The sequence below is a fragment of the Malurus melanocephalus genome, unplaced genomic scaffold, assembly GCF_030028575.1.
Source record: "Malurus melanocephalus ecotype Western Australia unplaced genomic scaffold, MMel_1.1 scaffold_863, whole genome shotgun sequence".
Taxonomy (NCBI): Eukaryota; Metazoa; Chordata; class Aves; order Passeriformes; family Maluridae; genus Malurus; species Malurus melanocephalus.
In genome coordinates, this window is record NW_026624095.1 from 123,002 (window position 1) to 144,936 (window position 21,935).

Genomic DNA, 21,935 nt, shown 5'->3' on the forward strand with positions numbered 1-21,935 from the left:
AACTGCTGATCGTTTATATTGTAGTTTACAATGAAGTTAGCCAATCAGGGAAAGCAAAAAGGAAAAAAAAAACAAAAAAAAAATCAGGCTCAATATCTAAACAAATCGGTTTGTCTCTGTTTAACTTATCTGTAACAGGTGTCAAATTGAGATCCAAAGGATGTTCCACACAGAATTTAGAATGGAACAAATTTCTAACACAGATGATCAGGGTAGGCATAAGCAGGATGGGGTAGCAGGTCCTCTGAATTTTATACCTACACAGGCTAAAAATAATCAGATGATCTCTTTGTTTTGTCTGGATTAGCAAAGATCCTTTACATAAAATATTTAAGTAATAGTTTGACAACAAAAATAAAGCTTCTTCTGGTATTTTTTTTTATTAATGAAATCCCACAATTTAATACCTTAGTTACCAAAACCTGTGTGAAATGCTGGCTTGATGTGTTACTTTGGCTTATTAAATAGACTTGTGTCAAATGCACTGAAATAACATGATGCTAAATAGCATAAACAAATAGTGATGTAATTTTGATGGCATATACTTAGAACCCCTAAAATTTAATAAAATGCACAGGTTTCTTTATGTGCTTCCTCTCTCATATATACAAAACTTGTTTATAATAATTCAAACCTCACATTTTGCAACTGGAATTGCTTTGTTATAACTTGCTCATTATTCTTTAGTTTTCATTGAATTTCAAGTAGTGTGTTGTGTTTATGGCTGGAATCTTTTTTGAAATAGTGACAAAGTAGGTGGTCTTGTAATTAACATTTCTGTACAACTGTGCAAGATTTGTTTAACAAAACAGAAATAATGTCCTTTTAGATTAAGACATTTGTTTAGGAATAAAGGTCAAGTTTTTCTTTGAAATTCAATTGATCTAGTTTCATGGCCTGTGAAATTATTTGTTTCATGAAACATTTTATGATTATAATTCAAGAAATTTCTGTGACCTGTTGCTAAATATTTAGACCATGGATTAATTATATTTGCTCAGTGCTTTAAATAGTGATTTTAAAACCTCAGTGAAAAGGAAAGTTACTTAGTAGTGAGAGAAATTATGCAACAGTTATAAGACATGATGTGTTCGCATATTCTTTCCTCTCCTATAAATTGTCCAAAATTCAAGAATAAACAAAAGTGTTGAATTGAAAACTAAATACTCTCATCACTGTGTGAACCTATGCATTCAGCATAACTCAGAAATGCTCTTTTGAATGTGCAATTTATTATTCCTGCTCTTAGTGAAACTCTTTTTATGAACAATTGACCTGTGGAATAGAAAACGTGACGTAAAAACTGCCTTCTGCCTTTTTGAAGCCACTCACTTGATACATAGCCAGAACTTCTACTCACTGACTAATTAGAGACTGGGATGTATTCATGTAGCACAGGTACTGTGCTCAAGCACTGTCTCAGAATGTGCTGGCATTCAAATTAAACGGGCTGCCCCTTACCTCTCCACTTAGTAACTCTCAACTTGATACTGGGAAAGTTTTTATTTCTTGCTTCCTGTGTTACACTTGCTGAAATGATGACAGCTCATTGCAGTGCTACCATATCAATAATTTTGTTAAAAAAAATCTCTGTACTTATTTGCACTTTTTTGACAAAACAAATGGCAGTCGTTAATAAAAGTAATGCAAATGAAAGCTAAGCAAAGACTGAGAATAAGCAACCTTCTTTGAAAGGTCTCATAGTTTATTCTTTTGTACTGATTTTGATGGGATACATGTGGCTGCTGAAAGGAAAACAAGATGTTGCAGGATATTTTGAAAAAAAAMCAGCAATATTCAGACCATATTATTAAAAACAGCTTAACTGACATTTTATCTTTTCCTGAGAAAGTAAGATCTTATGATGAGGAGGATTTCTAGTAGGAGTGCAAGTTTTTCTTTTCAGGATTATGTGGTTTGAGTTCATCCATGTTAGTTAAAAGTTGCTTAAAAGTATTCAAAATGAATATGTTGTTTTTGTAATGTGTCAGACTCGACAGAACTGCCATGTGACATCAACACAGATATCTTGTAGTCAGAGCACCAGAGCCTTGCTGGCTGGATGGTTGCGTTGCAGAGGGCACTGGCATTCTTATTCTGTTAGCTGTCTCCTTTCTGGCAGAGTTCTGTGTCTGTTAATCACCTTGATAATCCAGTAATCATCACAATGTTGTCCTTTATTTTCACTTTACAAATCGCTTTTACTTACAACGGGTTTCCCCTTTTCTAGTCATGCATCTGGTCATKCATGGCATTCCACACATTCGTCACCATTGGTCACTGGAGCTGCTGAGGACCAAGAAAATAGTACACAAATCTCATCTGGTACAGATTGCGCTGCCTGATGCCTCTGAAATTTAATCAGATGTAAGCCTTTCAGCAGCAATAATCCAAATCCTTGTTGATTCCAAATCTGTTTGTAAAGCTAGCTGGAAGCTTCACTACAAGCCTTTGAATCAATGAAACAATCCAGATGCAGCTGCACTTAGACAGTAAATGGCTATCCCACAAATTTGCAGCCTTTGACCTTTTTGTGGGCTTATCCAGTGAAAGCTCCTGAATAGTGAATTAAGTCTATTGATAATGGCTTTGATTTTTGTATTTTATTTTTCAATTACAACTTGCTATACTCCTAGAAATAGTCCCCAGGGATTTAGGAACACAAGTTGAAGACTGCTGCTCTGGAATAAGACAGATTTTAAACATCGGGCTGAAGTGTGAGAACAAAACCTTTCCTATTACTATAATCTAGTTGTGAAATTGCTTCCAAATAAAGTCTAGTTAAGGTGCCACACATTTCTTTCTCAAAAGTGTTCTCTGTTATAGTCAGGAATGATATTAATTGCCCAAGTTTGTAGAAAATTTGGGCAGCTGTGGAAGCTAGTTGTCTAAAATGAGTTTCTGAAGCAACCAGGCAGCAGACTAGAGAGTTGCTCTAGAAAGCAACTAGAATTATTTTTTTTTTTATCTCGGCTTCTTAGGGAATTCAAACTCGGGTTTAAAAAAAAAAAAAAAGTATTTTCATAAGTGATTCCCATTGAAAGTATGAAGGTACTGGCATTTTTTTAGTGAAGGTTGAGAACCACTGAGGAATGCAGGTACTTGAAGAATAAGTACCAGCAAAGAAGCATGTTTCAGAACCAGAGCACCAGCTAAATGTTTGACTAAAAGACTTAATGTAAGTAACTTTGTGCAAATCTATAAATTTAGATATACTTTCCAGCATTATCTAAGAATATCTAAATAAAATATCCTAAAATGCTGACATGTATAAAATTTCCTTAACATGGAAATTTTGCATTACCTGCCTCAGCCTATATACTTGTACTTATAAAAAGGAGGAACAATATTAAATARTATAAGCCTAGGATGGTTTTTTAGCAGTTTATGCATCTTGCTCTCAAAAAATGGTCCAAACAAGAGAAAAAAAGGGTGATATATAATATAAAAGTGAGGCTTCTGTAAACTTAAGCTTATCCCTATAGCCAATGTCTTTTTCTTCCTTCTTAGCAAATTCTCCTTTGAATTTCTTCCCAAACTATTTTTCGTTGCCTATCTGCTTTGTACATTCTCTCCCCTCACTCCTCCCATTTACTTATTTTCAATCGCTGATGTCATTCTTAGTATTTAAAAGGCCACAGTGAATAGATGTCACTTGAAGCATAATATAGTCCAGACTGGTTTATTTATTTATTTATTTTGTATTTTGATTCTTACATTTTATKTTTGTCTGATGTGCTTTGTAAGCTCTTTGAAGCAGAGACGGATTCTAATCTCTCTGCTGTTCTCATGTTGTTTTGATTTAGTTCATATTAACTGCGGTGGTATCTGTTTTAGACAAAYGTTTTCAGAGAAAAAAGTTACAGAGTAAGTGTTTCGTCTGAAGTGAAAAAAATTGATAATTTTTTTCCCACCAATATGAAATAGATGTTCAGGCAAAAGTGAAGAGAAAAAGAAATAAGTAGTTGATTAACAAAACACAGTGCCCACAGGACACAGATAAAAAGTATTGTTAGATATTTAAAACTCAGGAACACACGCCGCCCCCACCCCCACAGCCGCGCGACCACGTGGTGCAGAGAAAAAGGTGGCGGCTCCCGTCCCCAGGAAAAAAGAAACAAAAGAAAAGAGTCCATGCGGCTGCTCCGGCAACAGTGGGGGRAAAAAAATATTATAGTGCTTTTCCTCACTGTGAATGAAACAGAGGGCTCGGGGGTGGCCGGCTTGGCTTCTTCCGGAGTCTGGGAAGAGATGGAGCCGCGCGGCTTTCTCCCCGCCAGCCACTGTATTGCTCCAGAAGAAAAAACTAAAGTGGGAGAAAAGGGTGGCGGTCCAGGGAAAACCTGTTTGCCCAAGCTAAGAAGCCCAAGCTAGCTAAGCGGCAACGATGTAACTCCGCTGCACACAGGGAGCAAGGACCTCCCGTGGCACCGAGCTAAGCTCAAAAGCCCTCGAGCTGAGCTACGAAAGCCCAACAGCTGCAGCTCAGCTTTTAAACTCCCCGGCTGCTCCTACCCCTTCYTACGGGTCTCATTTAAAGGCGCAGACACCTTTTGGGCATTACAAGCTGACGCAATACAGGAATACAGGATTGGCACAACATCAACCCAAGACAGGTGGTCTTTCTACTTATTTGAAGTGACATGAAATAAAATTTATGCTCACTGTTACTGTTTGGCTTCTGTGAGGCACTGTTGCTGTATTGAATGGTAACTTAAGAGTTTGTGAATTCAGTCATCTGGGTTTACTGGTGACAGCTGGGTGCATGGCAGATCGAAAGCAGGGCTTTTCTAGTAAGGCCATAACAGCAGGCATAAAAGCTGAAGTTGATTCTTAACTATGGCTACAATATTTAATTAGAATTTTTTTTTTTTTTAATATTTTCTTCCCTTTTTTTTTTACTTGCATTAACTTCCAAAAAAACTAGCACTGAAATACATGAAAATTGCAATAAATTGCTATGCAAGTGAGGTGTTTATAAATACTTTTCTCTTGCAATATTTCCATCTGCTTACAAATCATTTCAACATTGAGATTTAAATATGTGATTTTCATACATTTCAGTCAATCAACAAATGCAGAATATAAGCATATTAAAATGGAGGGKTTTGTAGACTGCATTTTCCTATTAAGGATTATCAACAAAATCCTTGAAAATGAAATGAGCTGACAACTGTTGTCAGAGCAGATACGTAAAGTACCATTATAACATATTGCACCATCAAATATGTGTCAAGCATGCTGCCAAATATTAAGTGTTCTGACCTTTGTTATTAATAATAGAAGCAAACACTGGGGACATATGAAAGATAAATAATGTAATGCATGGAAAATTTATTATATRTTTGACTTTGTTAATGGATATAGAGCCTATTTGGTATCCTGCCCTTTCCCTTGCAAGCCATAATTTTATGAAAAATTGGACATACTATGTAATGGAAAGCCACATTGTGAAAAGATAGAACAAAATGCTCTGAAGTTAAATAAGKAATAGTAAGAGAGTGCTTGTCATCAAGCTTTACTTCTTCATTTGTGGGTGTATTTCTCATTTCCCTTGTTGCTCATGAAAAATATTCAATAAATGAAATGGAGAAATCTATCTTTGTTGTATTCTTCATTCATTCTTGTATTTTTAAGTGGTTACTTTAGTTGATATCACCTATCATCTTGTAGAGTTTCGTTAGTCAAAGGTTTAGTCCGTGTCTTTCTTTAGAATAGACCTATCATTTTATGGTGTTCATGCAGGACAACACTGATAATTGGTAAAAATGGCAAGAACAGTAGAATGGTCAACTAAAGGAGAGGGAAACACTTATGAAGGGGGTGGTGGTGTTTAAAAAAAAATTTAAAACCCAATCCCTTAACTGACTTGAAAATGCAAAGAAAATAGCATGGGATAGAGAAAACTCCCTCCTGTGCAATTACTCTTGGCACTATTTCCTGCTTCCTTCTCAATGTGGAACATAGATCCCAAAATGCATTACTAGTAAAACATTAAGCAGTTTGTCCATTATTTCATCAGGAGCACACCRTATTTATATGAAAATCAACTGACTGTTTACATTTATCAAAAACCTTTCCTCAGTCCTAAAAGTCATAGAATTTCTCTTATCACAACCTATGTTAATGTTGCATTACTTTTTTCTTTTCCCTCCCTTTGAACTTAACATTTGGATATAACTAGCTTGGTGACAGTAATTGCAGCTACAAATCATATTTTTTTTCTTAACTTCACTAATCTGCACTTGCATAAGATGAATGAAAAATAAGAGCTCCTCTGATCTCTAGTACATTTTTGTTGATGTTACTTTCTTTGTATGTCATATACTCTAAATAGATGTTTTAGGCTCAACATTGTTTTCAGTGGAAATCCAGTGTCCTGCTCTACACACCAATGCATAACTAAGATATGGACCAACACATTGTATTTTTGTGAGATTACCAAAATTTGCACAAAGTCAAAGATGTTSGCAGACAACTATTATGTTTACAGAAGCAGAGTCATTCACCACTTAGAAATTTAGAAACTCTTTCTAATAACCCTTAATGATCTGGTGCTTATCCCCTATGCAGGACACAGTCTTGTAATCATCTGGAACTTAAGATTTTGCTTGATGTTCATTTCAACAAAATGTTTGGCTGTTCTACAAAATTAAATCACAAACTCCTTAAATAAACATTCCTCTAAACAGTTTTTCACAGATGAGAGCAATTTGCTGCAGTTAAAAAATACATAGATGTACAGGAAGAGATCGTTGCTCTATATGTAAAGATAACACTCTAAGCATATTGAAAAAACAATGTATTTTTTTCAATTCTTTTTTTTGTTCCCTTACTCTGAGCACTACTTGTCGTGTATTTAGTAAAGATATATGTATTTCCTTCTCATTTTCTTTCTAAATTGGAAGATGGGAAAGAAAAAAAGTTTTCCTCAGTGTAAATTTGAATTCAAGCCATCTTTACAGGCAAATGGCTTTATTAAACTAAGTGGAAAATAATTCAGATGCAATAACGATGGGGTTTTTTAAGTAATTTTATATATATGCTCCAGAAATTGTTTTCCTTTTGTTCCTATTGAGTACTCCACAAAATCATAGAATAAGCTGAGTTGGAAGTGACCCATCAGGATCATTGCAGTCCAGCTCCTGGGTCTACACAGGACAGCCCCAAGAATCACACCAGGTGCCCAAGAACCTTGTCCAAACACTTCTTGAACTCACAGAGGCTCAGTGATGTCCAACCACCCTCTGGGTGAAAAACTCATATCCAACCTTAACCTTCCCCAACTCAGCCTCATGTCCTCAAGTTGTCACTGGTCTCACATTGAGATCAGTGTCTGCCCCTCTGCTTCCCCTCGTGAGGGTGTTGAAGACCACAGTGACATCTCCCCTCAATCTCCTTTTAGGCTGAACAAACCAAGTGTCCTCAGCCACATCCTTCACCAACCTTGTGACCCTGCTTTGGACACTCAAATATCCTGATGTATTTTTTTATAGTGTGGCACCCAGAACTGCCCCTAGCACTCGAGGTGAGGCTGCCCCAGCTCAGAGCAGAGTGGCACAATTCCCTCCGTTGCCCAGCTGGTGATGCTGTGTCTGGTGCTCCCTAGTACAGGGTTKCCCCTCCTGGCTGCCAGGGCACAATGACTCAGGTTCAACTGGACACTCCCAGGTCCCCCAGATCCCATTCCACAGTGCTGCTTCCCAGCCTCTCCTAATCTATACACATAACCAGGGCTGCCTTGTCTCAGGTTGTAGGCACATGGCACTATGGCACATGGAATATTCAGGGTAAAACCATACTTCATTACATTTGATACAATGCTTAATTGAAGCCATTATTTTTTTAATATTTTAAGTTTTATTCATGAATATTTAATACATGTATAAAAATAGTGTTCAGCTGAAAAGACATGACTTGATTGCCTGACCAAAGAGGAATTCATCAGCCTGTGTTATTTCTAACAATTTCTCTTTTTCCTGCTCCGTGCCAAATTTCTTATCAACAAAGTAATATTGGCTTTCAGTACTTATTTTTCTTATGCTCTAGGCCTGTACTTTGCGTATCTGCAACAGCACTAGCCAGCATTTTGTCTGCTATGGGCTGCACAGTCTTTTAAGGAGTCAAGGGGAGGGAAGCTTTGGTTGAATTCTCTTTCCATGTTACCCCCATGATCTCCTAGGACTTCCAAGGATCAGCTACTGGATGTTTAACCACAGGTTTTATTCCTGTGCCTTTACATAATAGACTGACTTCCAGCCTTGTGACAGGATATACACGCTGTGCCACGCATATTCCCATCACGTGGAAGATGTGCATCTGAAACGCTGGCATTGTGCTGGTGCAGCAACTTGCTTCCCATTACTCGAGGGCCATGTGCTGCAGTACCCTCRGCAAACAGGGAGACTACTCAACAGTTTGAGACTACTCAAACCCCACACTTCTCACTTCTCAGGAGGTGTAAGCAGCCAGTAGCCAAATTAGTTGTTTGTTAAGCTTGGATTTTTGTCTGTGACCCGCTGATTGGCATCCTGAGTGCCATCCTGCAAAGAGAGCAGGGGTAATGGGGAGTGAAATTCTCTGTCTTATTATTAAATTTGAAGACAAACTCCTTGGCAACTGCTTGATGAATGGCTTGGATCAGGTTGGCCATTCCTATGGTGGCAAGGAAAGAGATTAAGACCTGTGTGGGCACATTTCTGAGACAAAAGCTTGGTTGTTGAAACCTCCCAGGACAAAGTCATCTGCAAGGACTATGTGGTTAGCAAGGCTTAAGTGAAAACACTTTTTTAACTTCAGAACACTTTGTTATATAAAATTAATTTCAAATGGGTATCAGAACCATAGAATCATGGAATGGCCTGAGTTGGGAAGGGACCTTAAAGAGCATCTAGCTCCAGCTCCCCTGCCATGGACAGGTACATCTTTCACTACATCAGGTTGCTCAGAGCTACTTCCAGCCTGCCCTTGAACAATTCTAGCAATGGGGCATCCACAACTTCTCTGGGCAACCTGTTGCAGTGCCTCAGCACCTTCACAGTTCCTTATACAACTGTATTTACAGAAATTAGTTCTGTGAATTTGCCTTATCCTGAAGTGTTTCTGCTGTATTTGATACCAGATAAGGAAGGGGGTGCCATTTTTTACCCTTGTAGTTGTTGGTGAGACAAGGAGCAGTTTTGGTTCAGGTGAGCTAGTTCTGAACTACCTGTTTTACTCACGTAATATTCAAAATCATTGAACTGAAGGAGTTTTTTATTCATAGGGGAGTCAGATAAGAGCTTTTAAATTTCAGTTTATCTAGTCTCATATTTCTGCATTTAGACATGTTTTACACTCTGACAGCCTGGTGTTTTTCTGACTAGAGCAACAGTCTTGTAGCAAACTGTAGAATCTATAGGCAGTCGATGCACTTTGTACAGTGTACCTAAATATTTTGTGTCTCATACTGCCATCTAAGGGCCATGTAGGCTGGCAAGGTGGCTAAAGGTTCTTGAACACCCTTCGTTCTCCATGCTGCCCTTCTTTTTGAGAAGTCAGCAGTTCRTGGATGATAAAGGTGGGCAGGGGATAACACCAGTCCTTTGATGCAATATGTTTCAGCTAGGAGAAACAGAGAAATCTTCCAGATAAGCGATAAATTAGAATGCAAATCTCAGTCATTTAGAAGACTGCAATTGCAATGGGTTTGTGTAAAGGCCAGTGAGTAAGAGAGAAAGATTACAGGATTTGAGGCTACTCCTGAAACAGCAAGGGACTGTGAGGCTTAGATTCTTCAAGGTACCAAAGTCCTCATCTCCTGCTGTTTTAAGGATTAGGGCAGTGTAATAGAATTTGCTTATTAAGATTTTCCCTATAAAGGTACTAAATAATATTAATTAGTTGTTTTTCCTTATTTTCTTTTTTTTGTTTGTTTGTTTAATTGGTTTTGCATTTCTGGATGTTTCGATTTTCCAGGACTAGTGGAAGATGACAAAAATTTGGTTATTTTAAGAGTATGTGATATTAAAGAACATGAACATCACTTAAATATTTTGAGGTTTAAGCATTCAAAATTTTATCACAAAATCTTATCTTTCCAGGATAAAAATGACTTTTATAAAATAATCCGCAAACAGTGTTTGTATAGGTTTAATTCTATAGCTCATTTCTCCCACAGATGTTTTGAACTACAAGGTTGATAGAGAAGTGGTGGAAGAAGCAAAACATTTCATTATTTGTCAATATAGTGCTGTTGACATTGAGTGACAGAAGTAGTTTTTATAATGAGGACCCCTTTGAGCACAACTTTTTTTTACAATGTATGAGATGCTTATCAGGCTAGTTTCCAGTAATCCTTGTGTAATAAAATAATTMATCTTGCGTGTTACTCTGACAGGCTCATGCAAACAAAGACCTGGAAGAGCAGTTGCGGTCAGTGTCCAGTGTGGATGAACTCATGACAGTGCTTTACCCAGAATACTGGAAAATGTTCAAATGTCAGTTGAGGAGAGGAGGTTGGCAACACAACAGGGAACACTCCAGCTTTGACACAAGATCAGATGATTCCCTGAAATTTGCTGCAGCTCACTATAATGCAGAGATCCTGAAAAGTAAGTAGACACAATCCACATTCCAACACACAATGATTTAAAATCTTAAGGCTTTTTAGTTTTGTCAAAAGTATTTTTAAAGCTAAGCATTGTCAGTAAACCAACCTAAGCAGTTTGATAGGATGTGTTGTAGATAAAATAAAATCTTTGATGGTCAGCCTTTCACAATGAAATAAATCTCTCTGTGGACATATTTTAGGTATGTCCATTGTAAGAAACTTACTTTCTCAGCTCAGTAGACAGAAAATGAAGTGCTTGTCTTCAGGTATGAGGAATCCCACTTTGTAGAGCCTGTAACAATTTTGCAGGAAGCAAAGAGGACGCTAATAGTCGGACTCATTGAACTGTTTCTTCTACTTTTCTGCAATTGCATCATGGCTGGCAATGCTTTCTTCTCTTATGCATTATGGCTTTGGAATGCCAAATGATGCACTTGTAACTTTTTCCTGTTACAAGAAGACTGTTGTCATGATCTTATGCTAAAACAAGAAAAACAGCTTTCAAACCAATGTGTTTGAATACCTTTCAGTGTTTCAGATAGGTTGGATAAAAATATATTGTCTCACAGTTTAAGCAAGTGCTTGCAGGCAGAGAAATGCAGGATTTGTAGCAGGAGGTGTATTTTTGACATGACATTGGAGATCGTGTACCTTAATGGAGACCTTAAAGTACACATAAGGCAAAAATTCCATTTTTGTTGATCAGTTTACCAAAATCTGGTGCCAAAAGGGAATAAAGTGAACCTGTACAGCTGCAAGTCTTGGAGCTTAGTGTAAGATTGTATTTGGTAAAAGGCTGTATAGCRTGATACAAAGTCTTTGCCCAAATTTGTGTGGATAATCTGGGCACAAATATCATCCATCAGATTAAATCACATGTTGTACATAATTGCTAAATAGTRAACTTTTGCTTTAAATTGTACCCTTCCAGTTAACAAACTAAACATGTGTTTAAATTTATTTCACATTGAGTGTATAAACTTTCAGTTGTCTAATATATCATATCCAACTGAGGTACTGTGTGGGGGCAGTTAAAATTTCTTTGTAGAAGTGTTTAATACTAAAGTGCAGACTTTACTCAAGATGAGACTTGCCCTAGGCAAAGGAGAAAACACATGTGCAGCTTTAACTGCTGGTCAACAGATGTAGGAAGGTGATTCTGCACCTCCCTTTGTTCTAGTGTAGACCCCATCAGTAGTGCTGTGTCCAGCTCAGGGTCCGCTAAGAAGGACATGGACCTGTTTGACCCGGTCCAGAGGAGGAGTGTGAATATGTTCAGAGGGCTGGAGCACCTCTTTTGTAAAGACAGACTGAGAGAGCTGGGACTGCTCAGCCTGGAGAAGACTCTCAGGAGTCCTTATAGGAGCCTTCCAGAACCTAAAGGGTGTCTATAAGAAAGATGAGAAGACATGTTTTAGCAGGTTGTGATAGGAAAATGGTAATMATTTTAAACTAAAGAAAGTTTATTCAGACTAGGTAAAATGAAAAAAAAAAAAAATGGTTGGGATGGTGAACTACTGGAACTGATTCTCCAGAGAGGTGCTGGATTCCCAGAAACAGTTGTGGCCATTCAAGTTTGGATGGGGCTCTGAGAAAACTGTCTGCTTGAAGATGCCCCTCCTCCAACAAGGGGGTTGGATTAGGTGACAGGTGATATTTAAAGGTCCTTTCCAACACAAACCAGGTTATGATGCTACGCTTTAAGGTCTCCCATCCCTGCCTGTTAGGTTCCTTTTTAACTCCACTGTGACTTTTCTTCTACTCCATGACAATATGTCACATGAAAATGAAAAAGAAAAATCAGCTGGAAGGTAACATAGAGAGGTTTATTTCACCGACTAAAGGGTGTGGCTCTAGCAATTCATATTCTGGTTTTGAAGTTTAAGAATGCAATCCTAATGGACTGCAGAACAGTTTTGGTTTTAAACGGTTACTTTATAACATATTAAATTCCCTGTAACTTGGCAGGTATTGATACTGAATGGAGAAAAACTCAGTGCATGCCACGTGAAGTGTGTGTGGATGTGGGAAAAGAGTTTGGAGCAACTACAAACACCTTCTTTAAACCCCCATGTGTATCCATCTACAGATGTGGAGGTTGCTGCAATAGTGAAGGACTTCAGTGTATGAATATCAGCACAAATTACATAAGCAAGACAGTAAGTTCTCACTTTTTTATTACAGTTCACGTGCTCCTTGTAAATACATTTATGTTCGTGCATATTTTAAGCCTTCTTATTACTGCTAGGACAAAGGAAATAGTTGATTCCAGAATACAAAGGAAAAACAGCTGAAGAGACCACTGCCTGGAAAAAATGTGTTTMATACTCTTTATCCCCCAAAAGAATTATTTTTTAGGGAAATAAAGATAAATAATGGTGTCCCATTCTCAATTTTGAGATTATCCATGAAACTTAATTCTTTCTCTCTTATTTTTTTTTAATTTTCATCTACCATATGCCTGCATGAGGCAAGCACTCTATGGAGAACTAGTCTGTAATTTTATTAGTGTAGAGTGCTGTAGGATATGTAGGACAGGATACACATAGCAAATAAAGCCTTTCAGGAACTGCATTTTACTGTATTAATAGATACTAGCATTATGTACTGATTTGTTTTCTTCCTGCAGGTTGATGTGCAGGTTTTGTTCTTCAAATTCAGGGTTAGCAATCAGGTAGGAGCGTGCAGAGATTATGCACTGAGCCTGTGAGCTGTCTTTGAAGAAACATATTCTACATTATTCTGCTTTAAGTAGATATAGGAATTATTTTGTGCATAAACTCCATAAGCAAACATACTGTTCACCCTGCAGGAAAAGTGTTTAATGAGAAATTGATTTTTCAGCTGGAGTTCTTACTGTGAAAGCAAGCTCTASCATTGGTTCCAGACATTAAAATATAAAGAAAGCTGATATCAGCTTTCATCATAAATAATTAAAAATAAAAGAACTAAACACAGAAACTATTTTTATAGGGGGCAAATCATTGATTTCCAAGACTGGACCAGGTCAGATGTTCCCAGATTGCCTTGTGGAACAGAGTGGTGGTCCAGAGCAAGGTCAATAGTTCTCTAGTTCAGGCTGTGCTTCTACTTTCTAGCTACTTAATTTTACTGAGAGAAAAGTAGAAAAGTATATAGCTTTGGTTTTAATATCCTTTTATTTCCAAGACCTTTTTTGTAGTTGCTAAGGGTCATTTGTACAATCAGGGTTGACATATGAGACARCTTCTTAATTAAGATACAGTGCAAGGTCTATGGCAATATATGAAGGCTCCCTAGGCTAATTCACAAAATGCAGTACATCTTCTCCTGACYCCAGTATTCCAGTTTGTAAGTGGTAGCTTGTCTAGTAAAGACCTATGGGAAATGGGACCAATTTCATTCTGTGGTTGTGTTGTTTTTTTTTCTCCAATTCATTATCAGACAGCTGTTCTCTATTTCCATGGCACAAATAATTGAACAGTGGTTGCAAAGATTGTGCAGCTACTGGGTGCAGCAATAGTCTGTCCCTCAGCAGCACTTTTTTATACCCCACCTATAGGCACTTGCTTATAGGTTGAAGGGAAGCAGAGAGCAGATGTCAAAGAGCTGTCTCATCCCATTCTCCCACTTGGCTGGCAGCATGGACAATTTTTTGGTTTCTTTCAGATCATTTGTTGTAAAGGTCCTAAATCTTCTTGTTTCACAGTTGCAGTTATAGTCCTTTAAGGAAAAATATCTATCCAAGCAGATCAAAATTAGATTTAGAGGAGATTTTMTCACGGGAAACAAATTAACAGCTCGTAATTATTTGCCCAGTTTGAGGTGCGTATGGTCTTTTCCACAATTCAGAGATGTGCCACAAGAATTTTCACTTTCTTTGAACGTTACCATTCTTCTACCTTTTCCCACACATTTTTCCATGAGTCTGATTATTGTATTGTATAGTAGGTACTAGMAATAGTGTGAGATAAATAAATTCCAAATGTTTTCTTGTTAATATTTGTGGGAAAAGAAAGGGATTAAAATAGAAAAATGGTAAGGAACCCAAGCATATTAAATAAATATCAATTTATTATAGCAAATACCTGTTTTTATATCCCATATAAGCCTTGAAATAGTTTTTCAAGGAAGTTAGTAAAATAATGATGATGTACCATTTTTCAAATAATTTATTTTTATTCATTTAAATATAGAGATGTTTAGTTTTGAAATCAGTCTAAAATCCTTTAGATACATTGTACTCTATTACACTGGTTATATTTGGCAGGCCTTACTGGCACTTTAGAAAGTGCAAAGATCACAAGTGATGGAAACTTAAACTCAATCAATCAATTTAAGGGAAACTCGCCAAAATAGACCACAGTCCATCAGAAGAACATAGTGTAGTTAATGTAAATCTTGGGAAAAAACATGCATAAATCCTATATTTGAAAAGTATCTGGAATGATGACCTTCCCACATAATAACAGTTTTCTTATATTTCAGAAGTCAGTGAGCATAAAAATTATTTATGTGCGCTGATACAATGGATATTGGCACATATGATGACAGTGATGAACAAATTAATTTAGCCAGTGAAGCAAAGAAATGCTTTGTATAAAAATACGCAGTTTTTCTGGAAAGTATGCATAAAGTCCTTCTAGTCTAAAGAAAAAGCTCTCAATGCCATGAATCAAACACACAAGCCTTTTGGGGCTTTGAGTGAAAGGTATCCCTGGTCTAGTGAAAAGTATCCCTGCCCATGGCAGAGGGCTTCTAATTAGATGATCTATAAGGTCCTTTCCAACCCAAATCATTCTGTGATTCTAAGGATCAGTGAGAAGGAATATATGGAAAATTGCTTTTTCAGGAGTCCTGATAGTGCTTTTGGTCACACATTCAGTGGTTCCCATCTTCTGTTAGATTTTTTTTCTTTTTTTTTAAGTTTAAAATCTTACTAAGTTCTAGGTTGTGGACAGATTGGAAGAGAATCCTAGAAACAATGAGAAAGACTGGAAGACCTGCCCTCTGGCTTTCTGCCACAAAACAGCCTTAAACTGGTTGAATGGCAGGTGTTGAATTTTTATGAAATGCATTAATTGCTTATGGCTTTCAACTGTTTTTCAATTGCACAGAGCTTCTGTTAGTATGAGTTACACACTGAGAATAACAGTATATAACTGATTTACATTTATAATTATTAGTTTCTTCAGAGGAGGACAGAACTTTGTGATTTTGTGTGGGKTTTTTTTTTGTTTTGTTTTGTTTTGTTATATGTAATAGTCTTTAGTATTATTTGGCATTATTTAGTACAGTCACTTATTGTTTCTGTTGCTGATTTCCTCTGGTTTCCTAACAATGCAGTGTTGGTGGCAAAAAAGGTACAGGACAGCATGGGCAAGTTGAGTCTATTTTTTTATTTACCTCTGACTGGAGCAATACTCATAAATTGCTGTTTTACTTATTATAATTACTAACATTTTTCAGAGCATTGAAAGCTCTCCACTTTGAAAAAAAAACAGTTATAATCTCTACTGCTATCAGATCTTATGTTCTTCAGGGAAGCTCATTCTTTGGAGTCTTTGGTCCTGAATGTCTGYTTTCAGTTATTGGCACCTGTAGGAAATATTTACCTAGGAAATGTCTGTTTTCAGTTATTGGCACCTGTAGGAAAAAATTACCTTCTGCCTATAGAGTGAATTAGTCAGTTTTTTGTTAGGATTTAAAGTGGGAAAGGACGAGAAGATTTGGGCTTCTAAGAAACCAGTCCTTTAGAGAATGAGGGATCAAACAGAAATATAAGCCATAAGAAGAGTTATCCATTTAGTACCAATGACAGTAGCCCTAGCCAACAATGTTGCCAGAAAAAGGAGAATTGAGAACCAGACTCATACCTATGTATGTTATGATGAATTTTTCATAGAAATATCCTTTGTAGGTATTAACATTTGGCTGTTAAATGTTGCCAGACAYGCCCTATACTGACAGCAGATGTAGAGCTTGTTGCTCTGTTGGATGAGGAAGGTATGCAAAAAATAAGTTGRAGATGTTATCAAAATCATAAAGCATTGTTCACGGTTAGGTTTTACCTACTTTGAAATGCTTTGTTTAGATGAATATTCAAACACAGCTTATACATGTGAAGAGTTTATTCACCTATTCTTATACAMCTTCATTGAATTTAGAGATGCTGCTACCTGACAGCAGAATAGAGATTTTCTTAGAAATGAGTCTGACAGAGATTGCTTAAACTGAACTATTCTCAGTATTAAATAAGAAGTGCTGCTTATTTTGCAGCTGGAACAAGAATCCAAATGTTAATATGCTTTGGTTAGAAGTCTCTTACCAAAAGAGGCTCTTTTCATGGTAGTTTCCTAGATGGATAGTTTTTTTCATCAGTATACACACCACTATTATATATGTACTGATACTATGTATATTCATCAGTATATGTGGAAAACTGTTTTTTCCTTTTGTATTTCTTCTACAGAAGTAAACATATAGCAGTTTTAGATTCTAGTGAGGAAAATAAAAAGAAAATACACCTAAATAAGGGATGTGACAATTTTTTTTTCATTTTTTAATACTTTGACCTAGTGTATTTGTCCCAGGTATTCAGGACACTATTGAGATTTGAATCTTGCAGAGAAAGTTACTTAATTTAATGAAGTAAATGTCCTGAACTGAAAACCAAAACGAGTCTTATTGTTTGTCTGTTATCATTTGTTCAGTTTTACCACAAGATATCACTGACATTGTCCTCTTTCACCAGCTGATCCATATTTCCCACTAAGATTAGGATTTCATTAATTCACGTACATGATTATTTTTTATGAGTAGTGGATATTTCTTAGTGYTTTGAAAACAAATTAATAGTTCAAGTTATATTCCATTAGGGTAGGCATATAACTTGCACTGATACAAATACTAAAAATTTAAAAAAGGTGTTATTCTGTAGTTCAAAAGTTATTCAACCAGAACTGGTTGTATCAGTGTCTGCTATATTGCTGTTTTAAGTAAGCTTTTGTAATTGTGTAATTGATGTATTAAGTTGTAACTTACTGTCTTCTTTATATTATTCTTGTTCTTCAACTTTTCAAAGAGCCTTCCAAATGTTTCATTTTGGATTTTTTTAAAAGATTGCCAATTTGAAGTCAACTCCTCTAGAAAAATGAGTTCTTTTTACATTTTCCTCTTGTATGTTGAATGTTCTAATAGACAAAGAGGCACGTAACAGAATTTAATACTAAAAATGTTAATTATCATACCACAGCTTTTCTATTTATTTTGCACATAATAATTATTTAYGAATATAATTGAATATGTGGCTGAATGCTGGAAGACAAGAAAAAAAACTGTGCTGAAATTCCCAATAGGTACTTTATGTCTCTATACTAGTTTTGGTTGTACTGTTACTGATCTATATAAGAAGTTTTTTGCTTTGCTTTGCCTTTTGAAGCTGTTTGAGATCACGGTGCCTCTGTCTCACGGTCCCAAGCCCATCACCATYAGTTTCGCTAATCACACTTTATGCCGCTGCATGTCCAAGCTGGATGTTTACAGACAAGTCCATTCCATCATAAGGCGTTCCTTGCCAACCACACAAACTCAGTAAGTACGAGATTTGTCTTTCCTTCCATGTTGTGAGCAAGCCTATATAATCAGATTTAAAATACTGCTGGGAAGTTTTCACAGTTAGGATAGGTGAACTACTGTAAATTAGTAGTAGCAGAATGCATTCTGCAAGGGAGCTGCCATTATTTTACACAAAGAGAATGTTTCTAAATTAATGTTACCTTTTCACCAGTAAATAAACTGGAGAGAGATGATTTAAAACTGGATGTGGGATTTGCTTGATGGAAGACCTACATCAGATTGAGACTTAAAGGAAACATCAGAAAAATTAATTTATTTTTAAAATAAAAGCTAAAAATACCTTTGCAAATAAGTAGGAGACAAGATTTCTCTCTCAATCTATATTTTCACATTTAAAATGCTAATTTTTTTTTAAGGCTCATTCTTTTGAGAGTCTTTAACTTACAAATCTTTTGGGACATCTTCATATGCAAGAGGCACACATAAAACACAATGGAAGGGGAAAATGAAGGATTAATAGGCATTCCACAGAAGTAGCATATTGATTTTTGTGTGTGTGTGATTTTGAATGAAGAATATCACAGAAGAAATCTGCCACCAAAACAAGTGTTGTTAAAACACTTGAAGATCTTCTTTAATTTAGAGGTCTAAGTAATGATTTTATGATAAATACTAAGTATTACAAATACTCGGGAGGTCAAAAATACATAATCAACTAACAGTTGCTTTAAGGAAGACTCAATAACTGGAAGCCAAACTGGAATTAATTACTGACATTTTTAATAAGGTGCATAAATAGAGCAAATTTCTCAGAGGTGTTCAGTCTTTTCCTCAGTGATTTCATTCAGTTTAAGTCTGGCTGTTTGCTGACACGTTCCTAAATATAGATTATATTCTATTTGAGTTCAATTTTTAATTTTTTTTCATCAAAACATGGATCATAAACATCGATCATGGATCAAGTAAGGCAGCTTGAAAATAAATCTGTTAATAATTAATTTAATTACATAATTAACAGATTTTTTTWWAAAAATCCAAACCCAAGAGTTAATAATAAAGTCTCTGTTGACTCTTTCCAGCTCTTCAGTCTTTCTAGAAYAGGAACAGTTGTAATTACCAGCGCAAGAGTTTATCCAGGAACCTGAAGTTGAGGGTGGTGAGAGCATAGATACCAGACTTGGACTGGCACTCTGGGAGCTGCTTGTCCTGGGAGTAAGGAATCATACTTCAACAAAGGCAAGACAACATAGTGCCAGATCAGAATGTAGAAAAGTCTTCTCTATGTGTATATACTGTCTTTAAGTTTAGATTCTGTGGCTTTGTACAATAGAAGAGGTGTGAAGTGTTGTTCTGTTGTTTTTGTTTGGGTTGGTTTGGGTTTTTTTAACAGCATACAATAATATGTCTGTAAATTATCCATGCTATTTCTTGAGAGGATTCAGGAGGCAGGCTAAAGGAGACTATGCCAAGTAAGGCAGCAAGAGTGAGATCATGAGTGAGTGAAATCAGGAAACAGCAGTTTGATAAAGCATGAGGTGAAGCAGGGTGAAGTTTAACTGCAGCAGTCTTTCCAAGCAGAGTGATTTAGTGTGTTGAAGGGAAGTGGTTTAATTGAATGATGATCATGAAGAATGTCCCAGCACCTGCATTTTTGAATGTAATGTGAGTAATGATGCTCAGGAGAATGAAAAGTGCATCACATGTGTAATACAGGTATTGTCTTAACAGATTAGTAGGATTTTAGAAGCACTGCAGAAACTGAATAAATGGCACAGCCCAAATACATGAAGTTAGGCTTGACTTGTTCAGAGACRCAATGTCAGCTGCGGTGATAAAGAAGTTACAAGCAAGGAAAATGAGATAATACCCATAAATATTTGCTGTGGTTCACCAGATAGCTCAGTTCACTCATTGTTTAAAACAGCAACAGCTGCTGTTTGGATCTTTTTTGCTTTCTTTGGTACTACTACCTTGGCTGGAAACTGTAGCAGAAAAAGAAGACTAAGGTGTTGTTTATTGTCTTTATTTTTAAAGTGAAGGGGCATCACTGCTGAAGTCCAAACTTTTAGGTTCAAGAAAGCTGGCCTGAATCCTAGTGATTAATGAGAAAGTGTCTGCTAATTACACATAAGGTTTGCATAAAGTGGAATGGAATCCAATAAACTGATTTAATTTTTTGAAGTTTTCTCTTCAAAAAAGAGATTCAGAAACTATTCATTCAGAAACTATTATCTGCTGTCTTTTGACATCTTAAGTTTGAAAAAATTTTTGTTCTTCAAAAAGCCACACAGAAAATGATGTCTGTTGCCATCTGTGCAATATTTGGCATACAAAATTTTTATACTCTTCTGTTTTTCTATATGAGGCTTATGTTCTAGGGTTAGGTCTGTTTCCAAACTACATTAGCAAAGTATAAATATCAGTTTATAGCAGTTAGAGCTTAAGTTTGAAATGTGAGAAGGTTTCTTCAACAAATGGTTGAAAATCTTTGTATTGGAGAGAACCTTTAGTAACAGATTTCACAGGAGTAAAAAATAAGATTATGAATGAACTGACGCTCAGAAAGGTATTTGTAATGGAAAAAAGTTAAAGCAATCAACARCTAAAATATTTTTTTTTCTCATTGAGTTCTTATGGTAGTAAATCAACAGCATTTTTAATTTCACAGGTGTCATGTGGCAAACAAGACGTGTCCAAAAAATCATAYTTGGAATAATCAAATTTGCAGATGTTTGTCACAGCATGATTTTGGTTTCTCTTCTCACCTTGGAGATTCTGGTAAGCACTTTTGCTTGAAGGTTTAAATGTAGTTCTGTGTTTTGATTCACTTAAAGATAAAGAAGTAGCAGTAATTATTTTATCTTTTACTGTATCAATGCTACTACTGGTTGTTGYCGGTCTTTTGGCATATGCTTATTTTTGCAACACCATAAAAGGTATGGATTTGCTCATTTCTTCACATAAAAATAGGTGAGTTAATGGACACAAAATTATGGTAATAGTGTAGCATCTCTGCTGCTTTTCTAGACACATTTGAAGGATTCCATATCTGTGGACCGAACAAAGAGCTGGATGAAGAAACCTGTCAGTGTGTCTGCAAAGGAGGCATGTGGCACTCGAGCTGTGGACCTCACAAAGAATTAGACAGATCATCGTGTCAGTGCATGTGCAAAAACAAACTTATCCCTGCTTCCTGTGGGCCCAACAAGGAGTTTGATGAAGAAAAGTGCCAGTGTGTATGTAAAAAGACCTGTCCTAGACATCAGCCACTAAACCCTACAAAATGCATCTGTGAATGTATAGAATCTCCCAATAAATGCTTCTTGAAAGGAAAAAGATTCCGTCACCAGACATGCAGGTAAAACCTTAGTTTTTATTTATTTTGTAATGTTTAAGGCATAAAATTTTGGGTTGTAACATCAGCTCTCTTGTTGAATTGCTTTGTAATCTGAAGTGAAAAGTAAGCCTGTCTTCAATTTTATCTTCCATGACTTCTATAATCTCTAAGAGGAAGCCACTAGGCATAATAAGTATTATAAAACATGTTTAGTTTCTAGTACTCTTACTGCTATTTCCTGGGACTCTTTTTTCCTTTTGGTGAAAAGGAACAGTAAATTCAAGCTCCCTATTTCTTGTACTAATTAAAATCCCACTCCATTTTCCCCCAAGAACTGAATATTGCAATTCAAGAAACTCACATATTCAAATGACTCAAATATTACTAATTAGATTTCAGGGCTTAGTTCTGGAGATACCATCATTCATTCCCACTTCCTAAATTTTGAAA

General features: G+C 36.3%; 1 protein-coding gene across 1 annotated transcript in view; it reads left to right on the forward strand.

Annotated features, from left to right (window-relative positions):
• VEGFC (vascular endothelial growth factor C) overlaps window positions 1–21,935 on the forward strand; it is a 70,812-nt gene that overhangs the window by 42,237 nt on the left and 6,640 nt on the right. Inside the window, exons 2-6 of the mRNA XM_057385745.1 lie at window positions 10,379–10,592; window positions 12,560–12,750; window positions 18,012–18,163; window positions 20,817–20,926; window positions 21,176–21,506. Coding sequence (XP_057241728.1) covers window positions 10,379–10,592; window positions 12,560–12,750; window positions 18,012–18,163; window positions 20,817–20,926; window positions 21,176–21,506 — 998 coding nt within the window. The remainder of the gene's footprint in view (window positions 1–10,378; window positions 10,593–12,559; window positions 12,751–18,011; window positions 18,164–20,816; window positions 20,927–21,175; window positions 21,507–21,935) is intronic.